Source organism: Leptonychotes weddellii, chromosome X (genome assembly GCF_054177405.1).
Source record: "Leptonychotes weddellii isolate Sample4059 chromosome X, ASM5417740v2, whole genome shotgun sequence".
NCBI classification, from domain to species: Eukaryota; Metazoa; Chordata; class Mammalia; order Carnivora; family Phocidae; genus Leptonychotes; species Leptonychotes weddellii.
The window spans coordinates 35,255,463-35,273,099 of NC_138385.1; the positions used below are offsets into that span (position 1 = coordinate 35,255,463).

At 37.5% G+C, this 17,637-nt stretch overlaps 1 protein-coding gene across 4 annotated transcripts in view; it reads right to left on the reverse strand.

Moving 5' to 3' along the window:
* Positions 1-16,501, reverse strand: part of TBC1D8B (TBC1 domain family member 8B) — a 56,849-nt gene extending 40,348 nt beyond the window's left edge. For 2 of the 4 annotated variants that reach the window (XM_081808469.1, XM_081808465.1), the window contains exons 1-2: positions 16,235-16,499; positions 1,176-1,286 (exon numbers count right to left, since the gene is read on the reverse strand). In XM_081808469.1, coding sequence (XP_081664595.1) covers positions 1,176-1,286; positions 16,235-16,364 — 241 coding nt within the window. In that variant the 5' untranslated portion in view covers positions 16,365-16,499. Of the gene's footprint in view, positions 1-1,175; positions 1,287-16,234 lie in introns of all 4 variants that reach the window. The other 2 variants (XM_081808468.1, XM_081808466.1) reach the window with 2 other exon arrangements.
* Between the last annotated feature and the right edge of the window lie 1,136 nt (positions 16,502-17,637).

Here is a 17,637-nt window from a genome sequence, read left to right on the forward strand (position 1 = left end):
TAACCTGAGTTATTACAGATGAAGTGTGAGGAGTTCTCATCTTCTCAGCAGTTGGGTGAAGCAGATGTAAGTTGAAGAAAGGAATCATATAGCCGTAGTGCTGACCAAAGTTTGCTCAAAATTTGCTGGAACACATGTTTCAGGTCCTTCACGCCAACGGATTTTTTAAAAAATTGTAATAATCTGTAATCCTTCTTCCCTAAACAATTAGATGCCTTGCTATTCTCTCAATGTAGAGTTACATGTTTAACTCCTTTCTAAATCAAAACTAGGGAGTATAAATAAAGTAAATATTCAATTTCTTAGTATTCTTATTTGTTTGGATTATACATTTCTCCCCTATGTGGAAATAATGCAAACATTTATTTTCTATATCAGACAAGAACACAGCTTAGTAATCCAGTTCTACTGCAGCATTGTAAAAATCATCCCTTCACCACAGTGTAAGATTTAAATGCATCTGCACAAGGGTGCACACTATATAAAAGGAGTAAGGTTGCTGCTGCCCTGCCAAGCACTTCCGGTCCCTACCCAGGTCCTACTGCAATACTGGTGGTCCCAATGGTTTTATCCAAATAAATTGTATTTAAAAAATAAAGCATTTAAAAAGACAAGTCAAAATGTCTCAGAAACCGTATCTCCAACTCAAACTTCATCTATTTAAATGTTATATTTGCCTTCCACTAATAAACCTTTATTTCACTCAAACTGAGCAATAAATCTTCCACATCGAAGTATCTTCCTTGCCCAATTAATCCAAAGGAAAAAAACTGAAATGATTAGTAAAGAAAAATGTAGGGACTAACACACCCTTTAAATATGTTTTTAAATATTTTTAAGGTTTAAAAAGTGTTTAAAGTTTGTAATTCCTAGTAGGAAAACATTATCTGAATGAATACCCTAATGGCAAACCACTATAGAATGGATTATACATTTTATTTTATTTATTTATTTATTAAAGATTTCACCTATCCATTTGACAGAGAGAGACACAGCGAGAGAGGAACACAAGCAGGGGGAGTGGGAGAGGGAGAAGCAGGCCTCCCGCTGAGCAGAGAGCCCAATGTGGGGCTCAATCCCAGGACCCTGGGACCATGACCTGAGCCGAAGGCAGATGCCTAATGAATGAGCCACCCAGGCGCCCCTGGATTATACATTTTAAAAATCACACTCACCACATGCAATTGACAGGTAAACTTGAGAATCTGGTGTCTGGTGTAGGATGCGAAACGGAGCAACTTTAGCAGTAGAGTCTAAAACTGAATCAAGAGTCCCAACCAGAAGCCCTGTTGTAATAAAGAGAACATTGAAATAAAGATTTTACAAAACATAAAACCAATATCACTTCATCTGAAAAACAACCAATGGATTAATCGTTTTTAAAATTTCTAGCCCAAAGTTTCCTTATAAAGATTTTCTTAAAGAAAAAATATATTCAGGGTGAAGAGATTACTGTGCTCCAACATGAGTAGTGCTTGAGAAAATTATCGTTCAATAAAAAATAAGTCAGGTTCAATTGTCCAAATCTCACTATATATTTACAGTAATTATATATATCCTTTATAAGGTTGTGTATATAGCAGATAAGAATGTAGATTCTGGTACCAGAGATCTACTAGATTTGAATACTGGTTCTTGTCACTAGTGCCAAATTGAACCAGTTGTACTTATTTTTTCTTCATCTTCATTTGTAAAACAAGCGGGTGAAAATAGAACCTACCACAAAGGGTTGTTATAAAGATGAAATGAGCTATTATTACATATAAAAATTAGAACATTGTTTACCATATAATAAAGCACTCAATGTTAACAAATCTTGGATATTTAAACAAGATAAAACGTTGATTAACTAAAATGTATAGGAAGGGGATTTTCTTTTTAACAATTTTTAATTCCTCAATTTGAATTCAAGGCTTTTGATCAATTAGTTCCAATGTAATTATCTGATTATATTTCCTACTCCTCCCTAGAATAAAGTTTGCTGCTTTAACAATCAACTAATTCCTCTGTTAGAGTCTTTGCTAAGCAATTCTCTTTTTACCTATGCATGTTAATGCAAGTCTTCTAGCTCAGTCCGCGAATCCAAATTCTACATTTTCCTCAAGACCCACTTCCCACATAAAATCTTTACTAGCAACCCCAAGTAATAATGCTTTCTCTTTTCCCTGATTACTTTGAACACTTAAAGTCTGTACAATACAAGCTAGCATTTTGATTATTAGGCTAGTTATTATAGCTACCTTCTAAACGCTTCATGTATTGTCTCCTTACCTAGAATATTAGCTCTCAGAGGACAATAATCATGTCTTCTACTTCTGGGTTTGTATCCCCCCTAACTTTCAACATGTTGCTGGGCACAACAGGAGCAAAATTTCAATGAGATGACTGAAATATATAAAACTGCCTTCCTTTTCTGGAAGCTTTGATTGGTTGAGTGTTGGTGTTGTTTTATAAGGTATTTTTCTTTAGCATACAGATTTGAGAAAAAATTTAACCAATTACAAAGTAGGATTTTGGCTATTTTCCTTTCTTTACTCACTTAAAAGGAGTTAAGATTACAAGCAAGCTTTGAATGAGAATATAGGTAGGTTGGCAGATGTGTGATAGGAAGTTATTATGAGCATTGAGGGAGGTAAATTAGAAGATTAGGCGGTAGAATAGAGATATAAAGAGAAATTTGGCTCAGCTGAAAGGAAAGGGTAAGAGAGTAAATGTAAGAATCAATAAAAAATAAGAACAGGGGTCACAAATGCAGCATTATATAATATCAATTAGCAACCTGACAGAGGGTTTTGATAGTGGAGGTAAAGTATCAAGGAAGATTTTGGCAATGGCAACATGTACAGATTACAGAGAAAAAACTGATCTGATATGAAAAAAAAAAATCTGGTATGAATGGAAGAATTCAAGAAATAGAAATAAGAAAATCCAGACAATATTATGAAAGAGGAGGCGCTGGGGAAGAGAGAATGGGAATGAGGAGGAGAGAGGAAGTGATTATATTTCAACTAATAATGATGGAATTCCTGGAGGGTTTGGAGATAAAAGAAAAAAATAATTCTATCACTTCCAGCATGAAAAAGGTACTGTGAGAAATTGGATTTGGCTAAGAGATCAAGGATAAAGAAAAGTAGGAGCTAGACATTGCAGATAGCCTCTTCATAGCAATGTGATTGAAATTATTCAGGAAATGGAAAAAAAGGAGAATGTTCTCAGTTTGAAGACCAGAAAGTGAAAATATTCAGAAGAAAGATAAAAGAGAAGTAAAAGAACCAAAAGAGGTAACTCTCTTCAAGTTGAAAACCAAAATCAAGGGCATGAATGTCTGTGTATATAAATATACATATAACAACTTGACAACATTGTCAAAATAAAGGAATTATAACTTTAAATAAAAGCATTTATTAAACAGCACTGTTTTAGCTGCTAGATTTGCCTTCTAAGAACTTAAATTCTAAAAATTTCAAAAAAGTATTGTCAAATTTATAAGGAAAATCATTTATTTTGCCTTTACCACACTTTATTTTATTATTTTCTAAGATTTTATTTATTTATTTTTGCGAGAGAGAGTGTAAGAGAAAGAGAGAGCAGGAGCAGGGGGAGGGTCAGAGGGAGAGGGAGAAGCAGATTCCCCACTGAGCTGGGAGCCCCTTTGGGGCTGGATCCCAGGACCCTGAGATCATGACCTCAGCCAAAAGCAGACGCTTCACCCACTGAGGCACCCAGGCGCTCCTGCCTTTACCACATTTTAAATAAAACTAGCTTAAATTCTATTTCCTTATGTACATACATTAGAAAAAGTAATATTAGAACAGGAGAAAGAGCAAAATGGTAAAAAAAAAAAAAAAAGTATGGCTCAGCTGAAAAATAATGGTGGGAGAGTGGATGTGTAAGGAGGCAGAAAAGGAAGGAGAGGCCACAGATAATCATTCCTGAGTAACATAATAAAAATTAGTTCTCTGATAGAAAGTTGTGAGACTGGGGATAAAGCAGTCAAAATCACTGACAAGAAAGGCCATTTTTTGCAGCAGCAGCAGCAGAAATGTGTTCTCAAGATTATAAGTGCCTTACACTATGTAGAAAGGAAATGGTTCAGTTTTTATAAGTACATTAAATCCGCCAGTTAGTATAAAGCTATACGACAAATAATTTGGAAGCTAGCACTAGAATACATTTCCAGTCACTTGGGGAACTCTTCTAGCTCATTAAGCTATAATCATCATCAAGTCCTTGCAAGTCAATCAGGAATTAATATGTGCCAATGTCTGGGCTGTAAAAGTACAAGAAAACAAGCAGATAACTTTGGGTTGCTTTTCTATGTTCACAGAGGTTTATTATCTGACAGCCTGAACATCCAAGGTCATCAATCAGCCTACACATGGGAATTTGTATAGCTATAGTAAATTGGGAAGAGAATAGACACTGAGAGAATAGCTACATGACAGAACAAGAGATTTAAAATTATAAAGAAGTTCAAATCATCCTTTGAATGTCTATATTGAGTAACGTACCAAAGCTCTAGATCCTGGTAATGTCTATGGGGTTTTGGTAGCATCCAGCCATACAAATAACACCAAACTTCTTAAGGATATACACCATCACAATACTTTTTATTAAATGGCATAGGAAGATAACAAAAAAGCAAGGTTCTACCATTTTTTTCTTTTTAAAGATTTTATTTATTTATTTATTTATTTGAGAGAGAGAGAGAGAAACAGCATGAGAGGGGTCAGAGGGAGAAGCAGACTTCCTGCTGAGCTGGAAGCCTGATGTGGGACTCGATCCCAGGACTCCGGGATCATGACCTGAGCCGAAGGCAGTCGCTTAACCAACTGAGCCACCCAGGCACCCTACCATTTTTTTAAAATAGGCTATTTGCAGGTAATGATTATTGCTCATGAACCAATTCTTTTTTGCTGGATAGAGATAAAGCTGAAAAATTGAGCTGAAAAATATCCTAACAGGTCATGTAGTCCAACCTCTAGCATATTCACTCTATAGTATTTCTGATAAAAAGCCTGGCTTATTCCTTTATATTCCTATATATTCCTACTTTTCCCAAGGTAGACTATTGCTTCGGTGGGACTTTCTAACAATTGGAAAGTCCTTGAACACTACATCAAAAACTTATGATGTACTATATGCTGGCTAACTAAACACAATAAAAAAATTGGAAAGTCCTTTCTAAAATATGAAAGGATTTATATATCCAAATGTTATAGTCAAGGCTAGCTTCAAGGGCTTGTGACCTGTCCAAAGGGCCCCATGCTCAGAAGGGCCCCTGCTTAGTTTAATTCTCTGCTGTCACTGTCTTGAAATTTCTTAATTTTTGAACAAAGAGCTCTGAATTTTCATTTTGCACTGGGCCCCACAAATAAGGTAGGTGATCCTAGTTATAGTGGTTATCTCTGGGCAGCAGGATGATGGGTGATCACTATTTTTTTTTTAATGCTTATACGTATTTTTGGAAACTTTTACAATGAACATTTTTTACCTTTTTAAGATAAAAAATAAAGCTACTTCTTACACACTTTTTAAAAAAGAAAAAGGTCTTTCTCAGAATAAATGAAATGCTATTTCCTTGTAGCATGTGGGACCATGCAAAACATATTCTCTATTCAACACAATGGGTCTTCAAATATTATGATTATCTTATAATTATCTTGTCTCCCCTTGCTTATTCTTCTCTTCTCCTAGCTTAAAATACTCCTAGTTCTTTCAATTGTTTGTTGTATGAGATTTTTCTTCTACCATTCTCTTAACGTACCTATTTGTCAAAGTCTCTTATAAAATGTGCCATTCAAACCTGAATGCCAGATATGGTCTGAATAAATGCAGGTTTTTTATATTGTGGGCTCCAAGGTTATATTAATGCAGTCTAAGATCATACTAGCTTTTTAAGCCGCTACATCATATTATATTAAACTTGTGATTGACTAATCTACTTTGATCTATTTCACAAGTACAAGCACCAACCTAGGTATTCTCTGTCCTGTACAGCGGATTAAAACAACAACAACAAAAACCCCCTAAATGCAGTTTACATTTATCCATGTTAAATTTTATTCCACTGATGTCAACTGAGCATTCTAACTTGTCCAGATCTTTCTGAATCTTGATTTTATTTTCTATGACAGTGGTTCTCAACTGAAACTTCAAATTTGAATCATTTGGAGTTTTTGAAACTACTAAAGCCCAGAGATTCTAATTTATCTGGGATATGGCCTGGGTATTCTATTTTTTCCCTTAACTTTCTATTATAAAATTTTTCAAATGTAAAGAAAAAAGAGAAAATAATATATTGACACTTCTATGTGACCATCACCTAACTTCAATAATTATGAACATTTCATCAATCTTCTGTCATCCATCCCTCCTAGAGTCATTTACTTTGTTTTAAAAGGTTCTCAGTTGAACATAATATGCAGCCAGGGTTGAGATAACTGATCTATGGTGTTAATCGTCCCTTTCAATTTTTAGACACTTGCAAATTTGATAAAATTTTTATTCTTTTAAATTATTTAAAATTTTTTAATTTATTTTTTATTATGTTCAGTTAACCAACATATAGTACATCATTAGTTTTTGATGTAGTGCTCAACAATTCATTAGTTGCGTATAAAATTTTTTAAAAGATTTATTTTCGAGAGAGAGAGAGAGCGAGCGCGAGCAAGCCAGGGGAGGGGCAGAGGGAGAGAGAATCCTGAAGCCGACTCCCTGCTAAGCATGGAGCGGGACATGGGGGCTCGATCTCAGGACCCCAATATCATGACCTGAGCTGAAATCAAGAGCTGGCTACTGGACCAAATGAGCCACCCAGGAGCCCCAAACATTTCTTTTTTGTATTAGGTCAATAATAATGACAAACAGGTAGGACCCAAGGGCTGAGTGTTGGAGAGGCTGTTAAAACAGCCAGAGCTGGGCGCCTGGGTGGCTCAGTTGGTTAAGCGACTGCCTTCGGCTCAGGTCATGATCCTGGAGTCCCTGGATCGAGTCCCGTATCGGGCTCCCTGATGGCGAGGAGCCTGCTTCTCCCTCTAACCCTCCCCGCTCTCATGTACTCTCTCTCATTCTTGCTCTCTCAAATAAATAAATAAATCTTTAAAAAAAAAAAAAAACAGCCACAGCTTGAAGATGGTACTCATTATCAATGTACTAATTTTGCACACTTTAGTTTGACAAGTGTCTCTTTCTGCTTGTAAACTAGATTGAAGGCACTGTGTAAGGCAACACTGCTCTAGCTGCAGAGGAGTCATTTAAATGAACTTCTTAATTACAAATAAGATTTATTTCCATCTAAGTAAAATGTTTGATTATAAATTTTGGCCATAGAAATGACTGCTAGAACTTTATAGTAGGTTCTGTATCTTGTCATAAATTGTCATGTTTACAAAGTCAAAAAAGTACACCTTTACTGAATTTTTTATAATCTCAACTTCATTAAATGTTAATGAACAAACTAATTAGTAAACTGCCAACACACTTAGTAGAAAATACATTCAAATAGGAGAAAGTAGTGTTCTCAGAGGTTGTGGGTATTCTTGATTCTATTGCTTTTGCTACCAGATCTAAGCCCTTAAAACAGGACTGTGAATGCTTATTTTAGAATAATCCAATAGCCACAGTTGGCATTTTGAAAGCTGCCAACTTCACACTAAGAGCTTTGGAAAACAGTTAATAAAAATAACTCTTCTTTGTCCTGTTTTTCCTCTCCCTGCATTCTTTTAAAGACATTTACTTGAAAACTAGATATACAAATGATACAGCACTTTAAAAACATTATTTAGAAGACCTAAAGCTGACCATAATCTTCGTTAGTATAAAACGAGAGGACAACTAATACAATGATAAAAAATCAACAAATGTGATTGTTTTAAAACTTCACTTCTTTATACTGGAGTAAGGGAGAAAAAAAAAACCAAGACCATCTGGACTGGAGTTGAAAGAACAGTGGAGACAAAAAACACAAGGTTTAATTCTCAAGTACCTTTAATTCTCTATCAGGTTTTCCTATTCTATAGATGAGGGCATTCCTTTTCAACAATCTTTTCTAGTTGCTAAGGGCATTATATCTTGAGTCTCATATTTCCAACCGCAAAGAAATGAATCTGGAATATTTGCTGTGTCCCCAATGACTGCCATCTTTTGATTTTATACTATCATATTATTTGTCTTGCTTAGAATGTCCTCCTCATTTCTATCAAACCACATCCCAGATATTATTAGTTTTCATATTTGGCTGATTTAATTCAAAAACAATACAAACTGCTTTTTGACAAGATGCTCCTCAGATGTCACATTGGAATTCTGCCACCAGAATACCACCTATTGTTATTAATCACTGCTTTTAGGAATCTTTGTATCATTTAACAGGACATCTGATAAGCATACTTCACACCAGAACTGGCCTTGGAAAATTGTTTGGGGGTTTCAAATACCCCTCATTCATGACTGTAAATCACCAAAATCAGGGAGATATCATTACTGACTACCTCAGTAATTATATATTTGCTTGCTTAGTTGTTTATTATGTCTGTCCCACTAAATTATGAACTCTGTAAGGGTAGGAACTATTTCTGTTTTATTCACTACTGTATACCCAATACCCAGGACAGAAACCAGCTACTACCCCATTTCTCTGTTCCTCTTCATAGCAAAATTCCTAGGAAGAATTATATATATTCACTCTGCCTCCAAATATCCGCTTGGCTTCATATGCTCTAGTCCCTCTGGTCTCTGCTCATATGTCACCTTAAAGAGGCCTTCCTAGACCAAATTTATCTAAAATACCAACCTCCTCCCCTATCACTATACCTTACTTTATATTTCTTCATATGGCTCATCACCACCAGCCATGTAGTACTTGTTTATTTGCCTCCCTCAACTAGAATGTTAGCCCATGAGAATAAGGATTTAGTTTTCCTCACTTGCTGTTATCTCCAGCACCTAAAACAGTGCTTGGTTTTTAGAAAGCACTTGGTAAGTATCTGTTAAATGAATGTATCCTCTAAAACCACATACAGAATTTATTCTTATCTTTTGTGCTTATATAGCATTAGCAAAAGGTGGAAAATTGGGCAGATTTTCTAACGTAAAGGTAATATAAAATACATGTCATAGCTGTACTCCAACACGGTAAACATTATAGAGCCATTTATTTTATTATTAGTTTTTAGCTTACTTTACATCCATAGTCCACGAGAAGCATGGGTTTTCACCAGCTGAATCATTTCTACTTCAAGTATCATGTTTTGAAAAATATAACTAATGTGACTAAAGTTGTACGTATTCTTCAATATCACTCAGTAAGACAAGTGATGCTTTTATCTGCAGAAGAGATGCTTTTATCTGTAGAAGTGCTGTTGGGGAACTCCCAGGTTTTGGGCAATCATAGATCAAAATGAAATGCTGCTGTGGTATTTTATTCAAATACTTGTATATTATTCTGGTTATAAATCATAAATGCATAATCACAATCATACCAAAATTATTGAATAACTATCAGTGTTTTACTTTTGTAGTGGAATCATTGCAGATTGGACATATTCAATGTTACTACTCCAAATCAATTTCTGTATACAACATGGGAAAAGTAATTACTATGGAAAATGGTATAAATATAGATGCTCCTTAGGCCCTACAGAAAATGGCACTCCATTACTAGATAAATGAATATCAGATGTTTATATAGCTGCTCACAAGTTTTAAAACTCATTTGACTCTCAGAACAATGTCATGAGGTAGGGAAGACAAGTTTTGTTTCCATTTTATAGATGAGGAAACAAAGCCTTTATAAAACAATTACAGCTGAATAGAGACATAAAAATATTAAAGAATCAGGGCAGACAAAGGTAGTAGGGTTAATGAGGCAAGCGCAATCAATGAACTCAGTGGTGTATTGATGTATTTATGGATGTTGGCTTGTAGCTGACTTATTAAAAAGAGAATCCCATAGGGTAACCCCCGGGAGGGGAAATTATACTGTGCTCTGTTCCTTCCCTGGAACATTTTGATCCATGTGAAATCAAGTAAAAAGTTCCTTTTAAAGATCTCTTTGAATGAGAAAGGTCAGCTTTATAAGAGGTTTGGAAAAATGAAAGTTGGTCAATATCATCAGTTTTTTTTTATTTAGTCTTTTTTTTATTAAAATGAAATCCACTTGATAGCAAATATTAGTTTCCTACTTACATTATAAATTTCCAATATCTTAGCCAAAAAACCCCTCTCTATACAATCCACATCATTATTATTATTTTAACTTAACTCTTGAGGATTGAAGATTCATGATCCTAAGGTGAAGTGGAGTAGTGGTTTCCTGTATGCTTAAGGAAAGAAAGACCCCAGCAACAAGCAAGGGAGGGGAAAGGAAGAGAGAACAGTGTTATCAACAGGTATCTAAAAAAACTCCTGAGGCTTATAGGTATGCAGTCAATAATCCTTCCACTGCTACCAAGAAAAAGTGGTGACAATGATCATCTTTCAAGTCATTAGACCACCAATGAAGCTGTCCTTTCTCATTCAAAACAACATAGATGGATCTAGAGGGTATGTTAAGGGAAGCAAGTCAGATAAAGACAAATACCATATAATTTCACTCATACGTGGAATTTAAGAAACAAAACAAATGAATAAATTAACAAAGAGATGAACAAAAAACAGACTCTTAAATATACAGAATTGGTGACTGCCAGAGGGGAGGTGGATGGGGGATGTGTGAAACAGATAAAGGGATTAAGAGTACACTCGGGCGCCTGGGTGGCTCAGTCGTTAAGTGTCTGCCTTCGGCTCAGGTCATGATCCCAGGGTCCTGGGATGGAGTCCCACATCGGGCTCCCTGCTCAGCAGGAAGCCTACTTCTCCCTCTCCCACTCCCCCTGCTTGTGTTCCTGCTCTCGCTATCTCTCTCTCTGTCAAATAAATAAAATAAAATAAAAATTAAAAAAAAAGAGTACACTTATTGTGATGAGCACTGAGTAATGTATAGAATTGTTGAATCACTATACTGTACACCTAAAACTAATATAACACTGTATGTTAATTATACTGGAATTAGATAATTATTTTAAAAAGATCTTTATTTTTTTTACTTTATTTTATTTTTTGTAGTTTCAAGTTTTTACTTAAATTTCAGCTAGTTAAGATACAGTGCAATATTAGTTTCCGGTGTAGAATTCAGTGATTCATTACTTACATACAACACCCAGTGCTTATCACAACAAGTGCCCTCCTTAATACCCATCACCCATTTAACCCACACCCCTGCTCACCTCCCCTCCAGCAACCCTTAGTTAGTTCTCTATAGTTAAGTGTCTGTTTCTTGTGTTTGCCTCTCTCTTTTTTTTCCCTATGTTCATCTGTTTTGTTTCTTAAATTCCACGTATGAGTGAAATCATATGGTATTTGTCTTTCTCGGACTGACTTATTTTGCTTAGCGTAATACTCTCTAGCTCCATCCACATCACTGCAATGGCAAAATTTCATTCTTTTTATGGCTGAGTCATATTCCATTTTACACACACACACACACACACACGTCACAACTTCTTCATCCATTCATCAGCTGATGGTGGACATTTGGGCTCTTTCCATTATTTGGCTACTGTTGATAATGCTGCTATAGACATCAGGGTGCATGTGCCCCTCTGAATCAGTATTTTTGTATCCTTTGGGTAAATACCTAGTAGTGCAACTGCTGGATATTAGGGTAGTTTTAACTTTTTGAGGAAGCTCCACACTGCTTTCCAGAGTGGCTGCACCAGTTTGCATTCCCATCAACAGCACAAACGGGTTCCCCTTTCTCCACATCCTCGACAATATCTGTTGCTTCCTATGTTGTTAATTTTAGCCATCTTTAAAGTACACTTGAAAAAAATAATAATAAAGTACACTTGACCCTTGAATAACATGGGCTTGAACTGTGCAGGTCCACTTATACGTGGATTTTTTCCCACACATACAGTGCAGTAATATAAATGTATTTATTCTTTCTTATGATTTCTTTAATAACACTCTCTTTTCTCTAGTTTACTTTATTGTAAGAATACAGTATATAATACACAAGATACATGCTAATTGACTCTTTATGTTATTGGTAAGGCTTCCCTCAATGGTAGGGTGTGAGTAGTTAAATTTTGGAAGAGTCAAAATTTATATGTGGATTTGTGACTGCACATGGCAGGGTGGGGATGGTGAGGACTGGTATGCCTAACCTCCACATTGTTCAAGGGTCAACTGTAATTTTTTACGTGATTTCACATGGATCAAAATGTTCCAAGGAGGGAGTAAAAGAGGGAAGCACACAGTGTGATTTGTCCTCCCGAGGTTTGTCCTATGGGATTTTCTCTTCAATAAGTCAAAATGATATTTATTAATTTACAGTGTGTGTAGGGGGGATTTGATATTTCCTTATCTAAAATGTAATGTCATGGCCACTGGTACTCCAGTCCCAATAATAAGGTACCTGGGAAGCCAAAAATTTTATCAGATAGTTCCTTTGTGAACATGGAATGCAGGCATATTTTGCTAAGAAAAAAATGAGAACATTTTCAGAGTTGGGCTCCTTGAGTTGGGAGTGGGGAAAAAAGAGAGAAAGCCTTATATTTTTGAGGGATGGTCATTAAGAAATTCTTTAAAAGGCTACTTTATTGTTTATTATGTATGTGTATAATTATTACGAATCATTTACACGGTGATTTGTTAAGTTTATATAAATATAAAACATTTTGAAATGGAAAGCTCATTTAAAACGCTATTATGTTCTAGTTTTTACATATGATTTAATTTCAAAATAATGGTGCCAAGATGAAAGAGGAGATAAGAAAACAGAATGTCTAAAACTTCTCCATTTTAATAAATTTTACTTTTTAGTCTTGTTCTACAACCCCCAAAGAAGGTCTACTGAGGGAGATTGTCAATCTAACACACAAGAACCTGCTTACACTTTTCAGATATGGAATATTCAAGAATAAAATAGTCTCAACAAATAATCTAATTAAAGCTTCCTCATTGATAGTCAGGTCTTCCTAAGTCCCAAACACCAGAATGTAGCCCCATAATTCCACTCATTTAGTAGCTCCAATCTACCAAGCAGAGCAAATTGTTGATTTGTGCTTAATAAGCCAAATATGCATAAATTATTTTCAATTACATAAAGCCAGGTGCTAAATTTAGATGCCACAGGAAAGTCATTACCTTTATCAGCCAGGATGATCATGTAAGGTAATGCAAAAATCCAGAAGGGTGAATTACTTCTCTAAATGAAAGAAAATTACTTTATCTATAAAATAACCTTTATGTATAACAAAAATATCCACAAGATATCTTACCCTGCTGTGAACCAGGACAATTAAGTAAGATAAATTAGGCAAATGATAGGTAATCTACAAGATATCCCTTAGATGTGTTTCAGAAATTTAGAAAAGGACCTCGGAATTCTAACTTACAAATTAGTCTCCTGTTATAACCACCCTAGGGTTCTCTGTTGCCCCAATTCCATTATTAGAAAAAAAAATAGAGTCAACTAACTTCAAGTCCACAGCTCAAGTCATTACATTGCTGGTGGTTACTGCCAATTATCACATGGCAAAGGAATAAAATCTTAAAGAAAGTAGAACTATTAACATTTCTAGGAGGTTATTATCTCTTCTTCATTAAACAAAATGTATAAAGGAATCATTTAAAGGGGTAGCACATAACACTGGATTTCAGCAAACAAAATGGACAAAGGCAAGCTTATGCTGGCACCCAAACTCCTGTGAGAGCTAATCCAAATGTGGATTTGCAGTAAAGCATAGCAAAGCTCTTGGCTTCACAAATTTAAGTCAGAATACAGTAACTGAGCAGTTATGAAACTCAGCACACACTTTTCCTCTGGACCAAAAAGAACCAAACAAAGCTTAAAAACACCTCTGCTCCTTTCTGACCCATTTTGCTTAATTTACATGTAATATAGTGGCAGCACTCATGTGGAAATTTCAAGCATTTTGAACATACCACAGGTAAAACGATCATGCAGACAGACACACTGACCACAATATGGGGTTATGGCTATTCTCAACATACATGTATGATAGAAATCTTGGTTTATTTCTGCAGACAAATCTCTTATTCTACAGATATGCGTTTGAAGAGTACATGGGAGTGGGTGGAATAGAGAAACGGGTGCAATTGGTCCATGTTTTAAGAAAATATGTCAAATGAAAAACTAAAAACAAAACAAGGAATGATTATTTAAAGGAAATTTGCAAGAAGTGAAAAACTATTTTATACTACATTACACTGATCTGATTCTCAAGAATCTGATTTACCTATTATTTTCCAGGAACACAGTTGTACAAAGTGAAATATACTTCTTTGGTAATGTGGACAAGAGCACCATAAAAATTCTGGTCAAATAAAATGGGGAACCAAAATATTATGCTGTAACACAGGGCTATAAGATCTACTTTAAATATACTCTGACCTGTTCTCCATGGACTAAAGAGGGTAAATTATGTCACTTGGTATTTATCAAGACTGATTCTCAAATGTTAATCTGGAAAATATATGCATCTATTAAATGGAAAGGCTCCTCTGTAAAATAACACTTGTAATTTTTAAAAATCAGAAAATGACAAAATGTGAAGTTTAATGAGGCAATTTTTGTTGCCATATTTTCAAGAGGACCTTTTCAGAAGCTGGATGAGATGAAGAGGTCTTGCAAAATTAAAAAAAAAAAAAAAGTCCTGCAGAACCTCAGAATTATCTCCACCCTGGGCGGGGGGCGGTGCTTGAAAAAAAGGAAAGAACAGCACACATTTATCAGCAACTTAACAACATACATTGATTTAGCACCTACTACCTTTCATTTTATCCTCTCAACTCTGTGAGGTAGATACCATTTCACAGAAGAGGAAAAGCCATGCCATCTCCTCCATGAATCTTTACACAACCTTTCAGTTATTTGGTTCTAATTCTAATTTGCCTGATTTACTAGTTACTGGTTATAATTATAATTTGCCTGGTTTACTGGTTACTTCCCCCCAACCCCATCCTCTCCCCGCTTATCCAGGTTATGAGCAATTAATTCAAAGGTGGGGAAGTGAATCTTAATTGTCTTTGTACACTAGAATTCCATGTGGCACACAGCAGGCGTTTATGGTTGAATAAGTTAAAGAATTTGTCGAATGCCATTCAACAAGAGATGAGGGTAGGACTGAAACGCAGGTTTTTGTATTCTTCCCTCTTCCCGCTACATCACGCTGCCTAAATGAAGTCTGTCTGGCCCACCACTTCAAGGCCACCATACCAAACTGCAAATTGTCACGAAAAAGAGCCCTGCGTTCCCCAGTGTCCAAAAGTTTGAATGCCCCCACCCCAGACGGGAGGTCTCAAAATTCTCCGGAGGCTTTCAACACTTGACCAAGGAACAGTTTTGGATTTGCAAATCAAATCACTGAAGGCAGGATGGATTAGGCGGCCAGAGTTAAACTTCATTTGTTTCACGGGTTTGCTAACAATCATGGCTTTGAAAGGGCAGCGCCAAACCCTTGAGAGGGAAACGAATTACGATGGTTACTCTGAAATAAGATCCCAAGGACTGAAAACGGGGTGACAAAGTAAAAGATGCTAAATTGGGAGAGGTCAGCAATTCTGAGACCTATCCCTCGCCCTCCCCCTACTCCGATCCGCTCCCCCCACCCCGCTTCCTAATCTCTCATTTGAAGCCCATCCCTCAGGATGTGACTGGGGCTCCTCCCTTTCTCCTCACCATCCTCCCCGCCCACACACACACACACACACACACACATACACACCCCGCACTCCCCAGGATGGTGATTATCGATAGGGGATTTTGTGAAAAAAGTTAAGTCCACAACTGCGAACTAGCCCCTGTCACCAGCCTCAAAGCTACCTGTCGAGGACTAACACTCGTCATCAGCCCCCGCCCCCGTGGGAAGGGACCGGGCAGGTACTTTGCTTAAGAACCCCTCCTCTGCCTCTGATTGTTCCTCCGCCTCCGAAAGGACCCCTCCGACCTTTCCTCCTCCCACCCAAAGAGCAGCTGCTCGCCCGGTGAGGCATTCTCAGGACTCAGGGAGGGCAACGGAAATGTGGTGGCGGGAGAAGAACCCCAGCCCCTCCGCCGGGGGTTTAGAATCGAGCGGCGGGTGGCGACGAGTAACTGTTTACCCTCACCGCCTTTTAAGTGGCAGCGAGCACGGCCCCGAGGTGGGTGCGGGTGGCCGCAGCTTACCTGTAAGACCCCCTCCGCCTTCCTCACCGTAGCCCCGACGCCGTTGCAGCACGAAGTAGTCGTTGGACCTTTCCATCAGCCACAGCTTCAGCGCATTTTTCAGGAGCACTTCCTCAGGCTTCAGCCACATCGCGAACTTTGTGCCGCCCGGCAGCAGCGATCCAGATGCCCTCCTCACCTCCCCCTCCACCCGTCTATTTCCCTCTACTTCTCCTCCCACCAAATCTTCCTCAGGCAGCAGCGGCTTGGGTTCAGGTTTTCCACACTTCCCCCAACCCTCCCTTCTCTCCCACGTAGGCAGCGAGATTGCCAATTCCCTCCTACAGCTCTACCGCCCGACTGGGAAATAGTCCCGCTTCTTTGCCTCCTGGGAGTTGTAGTTTCCTACTCGCTTTTCTGTGCTCAAACAACAGGAGCCGGGACTACAATTTCCACAATGCACTGGGATGAGAACCGGGTGGGGGTGCTCTCAAAGCGCGTCCCGCCACCGCTTAAGTGTATTTTGCCTATTTAAAGTTTAAAGCGGTTTTTTGTTCAAATAAGTGAGCCCCAGGTATAAATGTATTGTTTCTTCTCATCCGTTTACAGCCGACGGTGGTAAACTGTAGAAAACAAAGTTTCTGGAATTTTGGAGTAACGAACGGCCCATTCCGGGAAGCGGCAGTACAGCACTGACATTTAATGAGCTCTTAACTTTGTACTAAAGCGATTTCATATACATTATCTCACGTAATTCTCACAGAGGTCTTGCGAAGTGGATATTATTTCCCACTTTGCACATAAATAAACAAGAGCACAGACAGGTGAGGTGACTTACCCTTTGCACATAAATAAACAAGAGCACAGACGGGTGAGGTGACTTACCCAAGGTCACGCGGTAAGTGGCGTCTGATACAATTCCTTGTCTAATTCAAAATCTTCTTAGATTAAGTTTCTTTCTGCCCATACAGGAAGACTATAAAATCTCCAGAAGCCACAGGATTTTCTTCACGCCATGGGCGCCTCCCTCCCACCACTGCCACCCCAATCTGTTTATTTAACTATTGCAATCAGCCACAGAAAATGTCTTCTCCGACTTTCCTTTTCAGGATCTAAACAATTTATGAGCATTTTTTCCCTTTTATTAACCCCTTTAAGGAAAAAAAAATCCCTTTCAGGGTGGTCTTCACCTCTTTGTACCCTTGGCATCTGCTTAAACACTAAGGTGAATGAGGTCAGTGATTTGTATGACCTCGCATTGAGGACTTATTTGAGGGATGTTTTTATTTATTTCGATAACTGAAACTGCCAGAATTAAAGAGTGCAGTGGGGGCGCCTGGGTGGCTCAGTCGTTAGGCGTCTGCCTTCTGCTCAGGTCATGATCCCAGGGTCCTGGGATCCATCCCCGCATCGGGCTGCCTGCT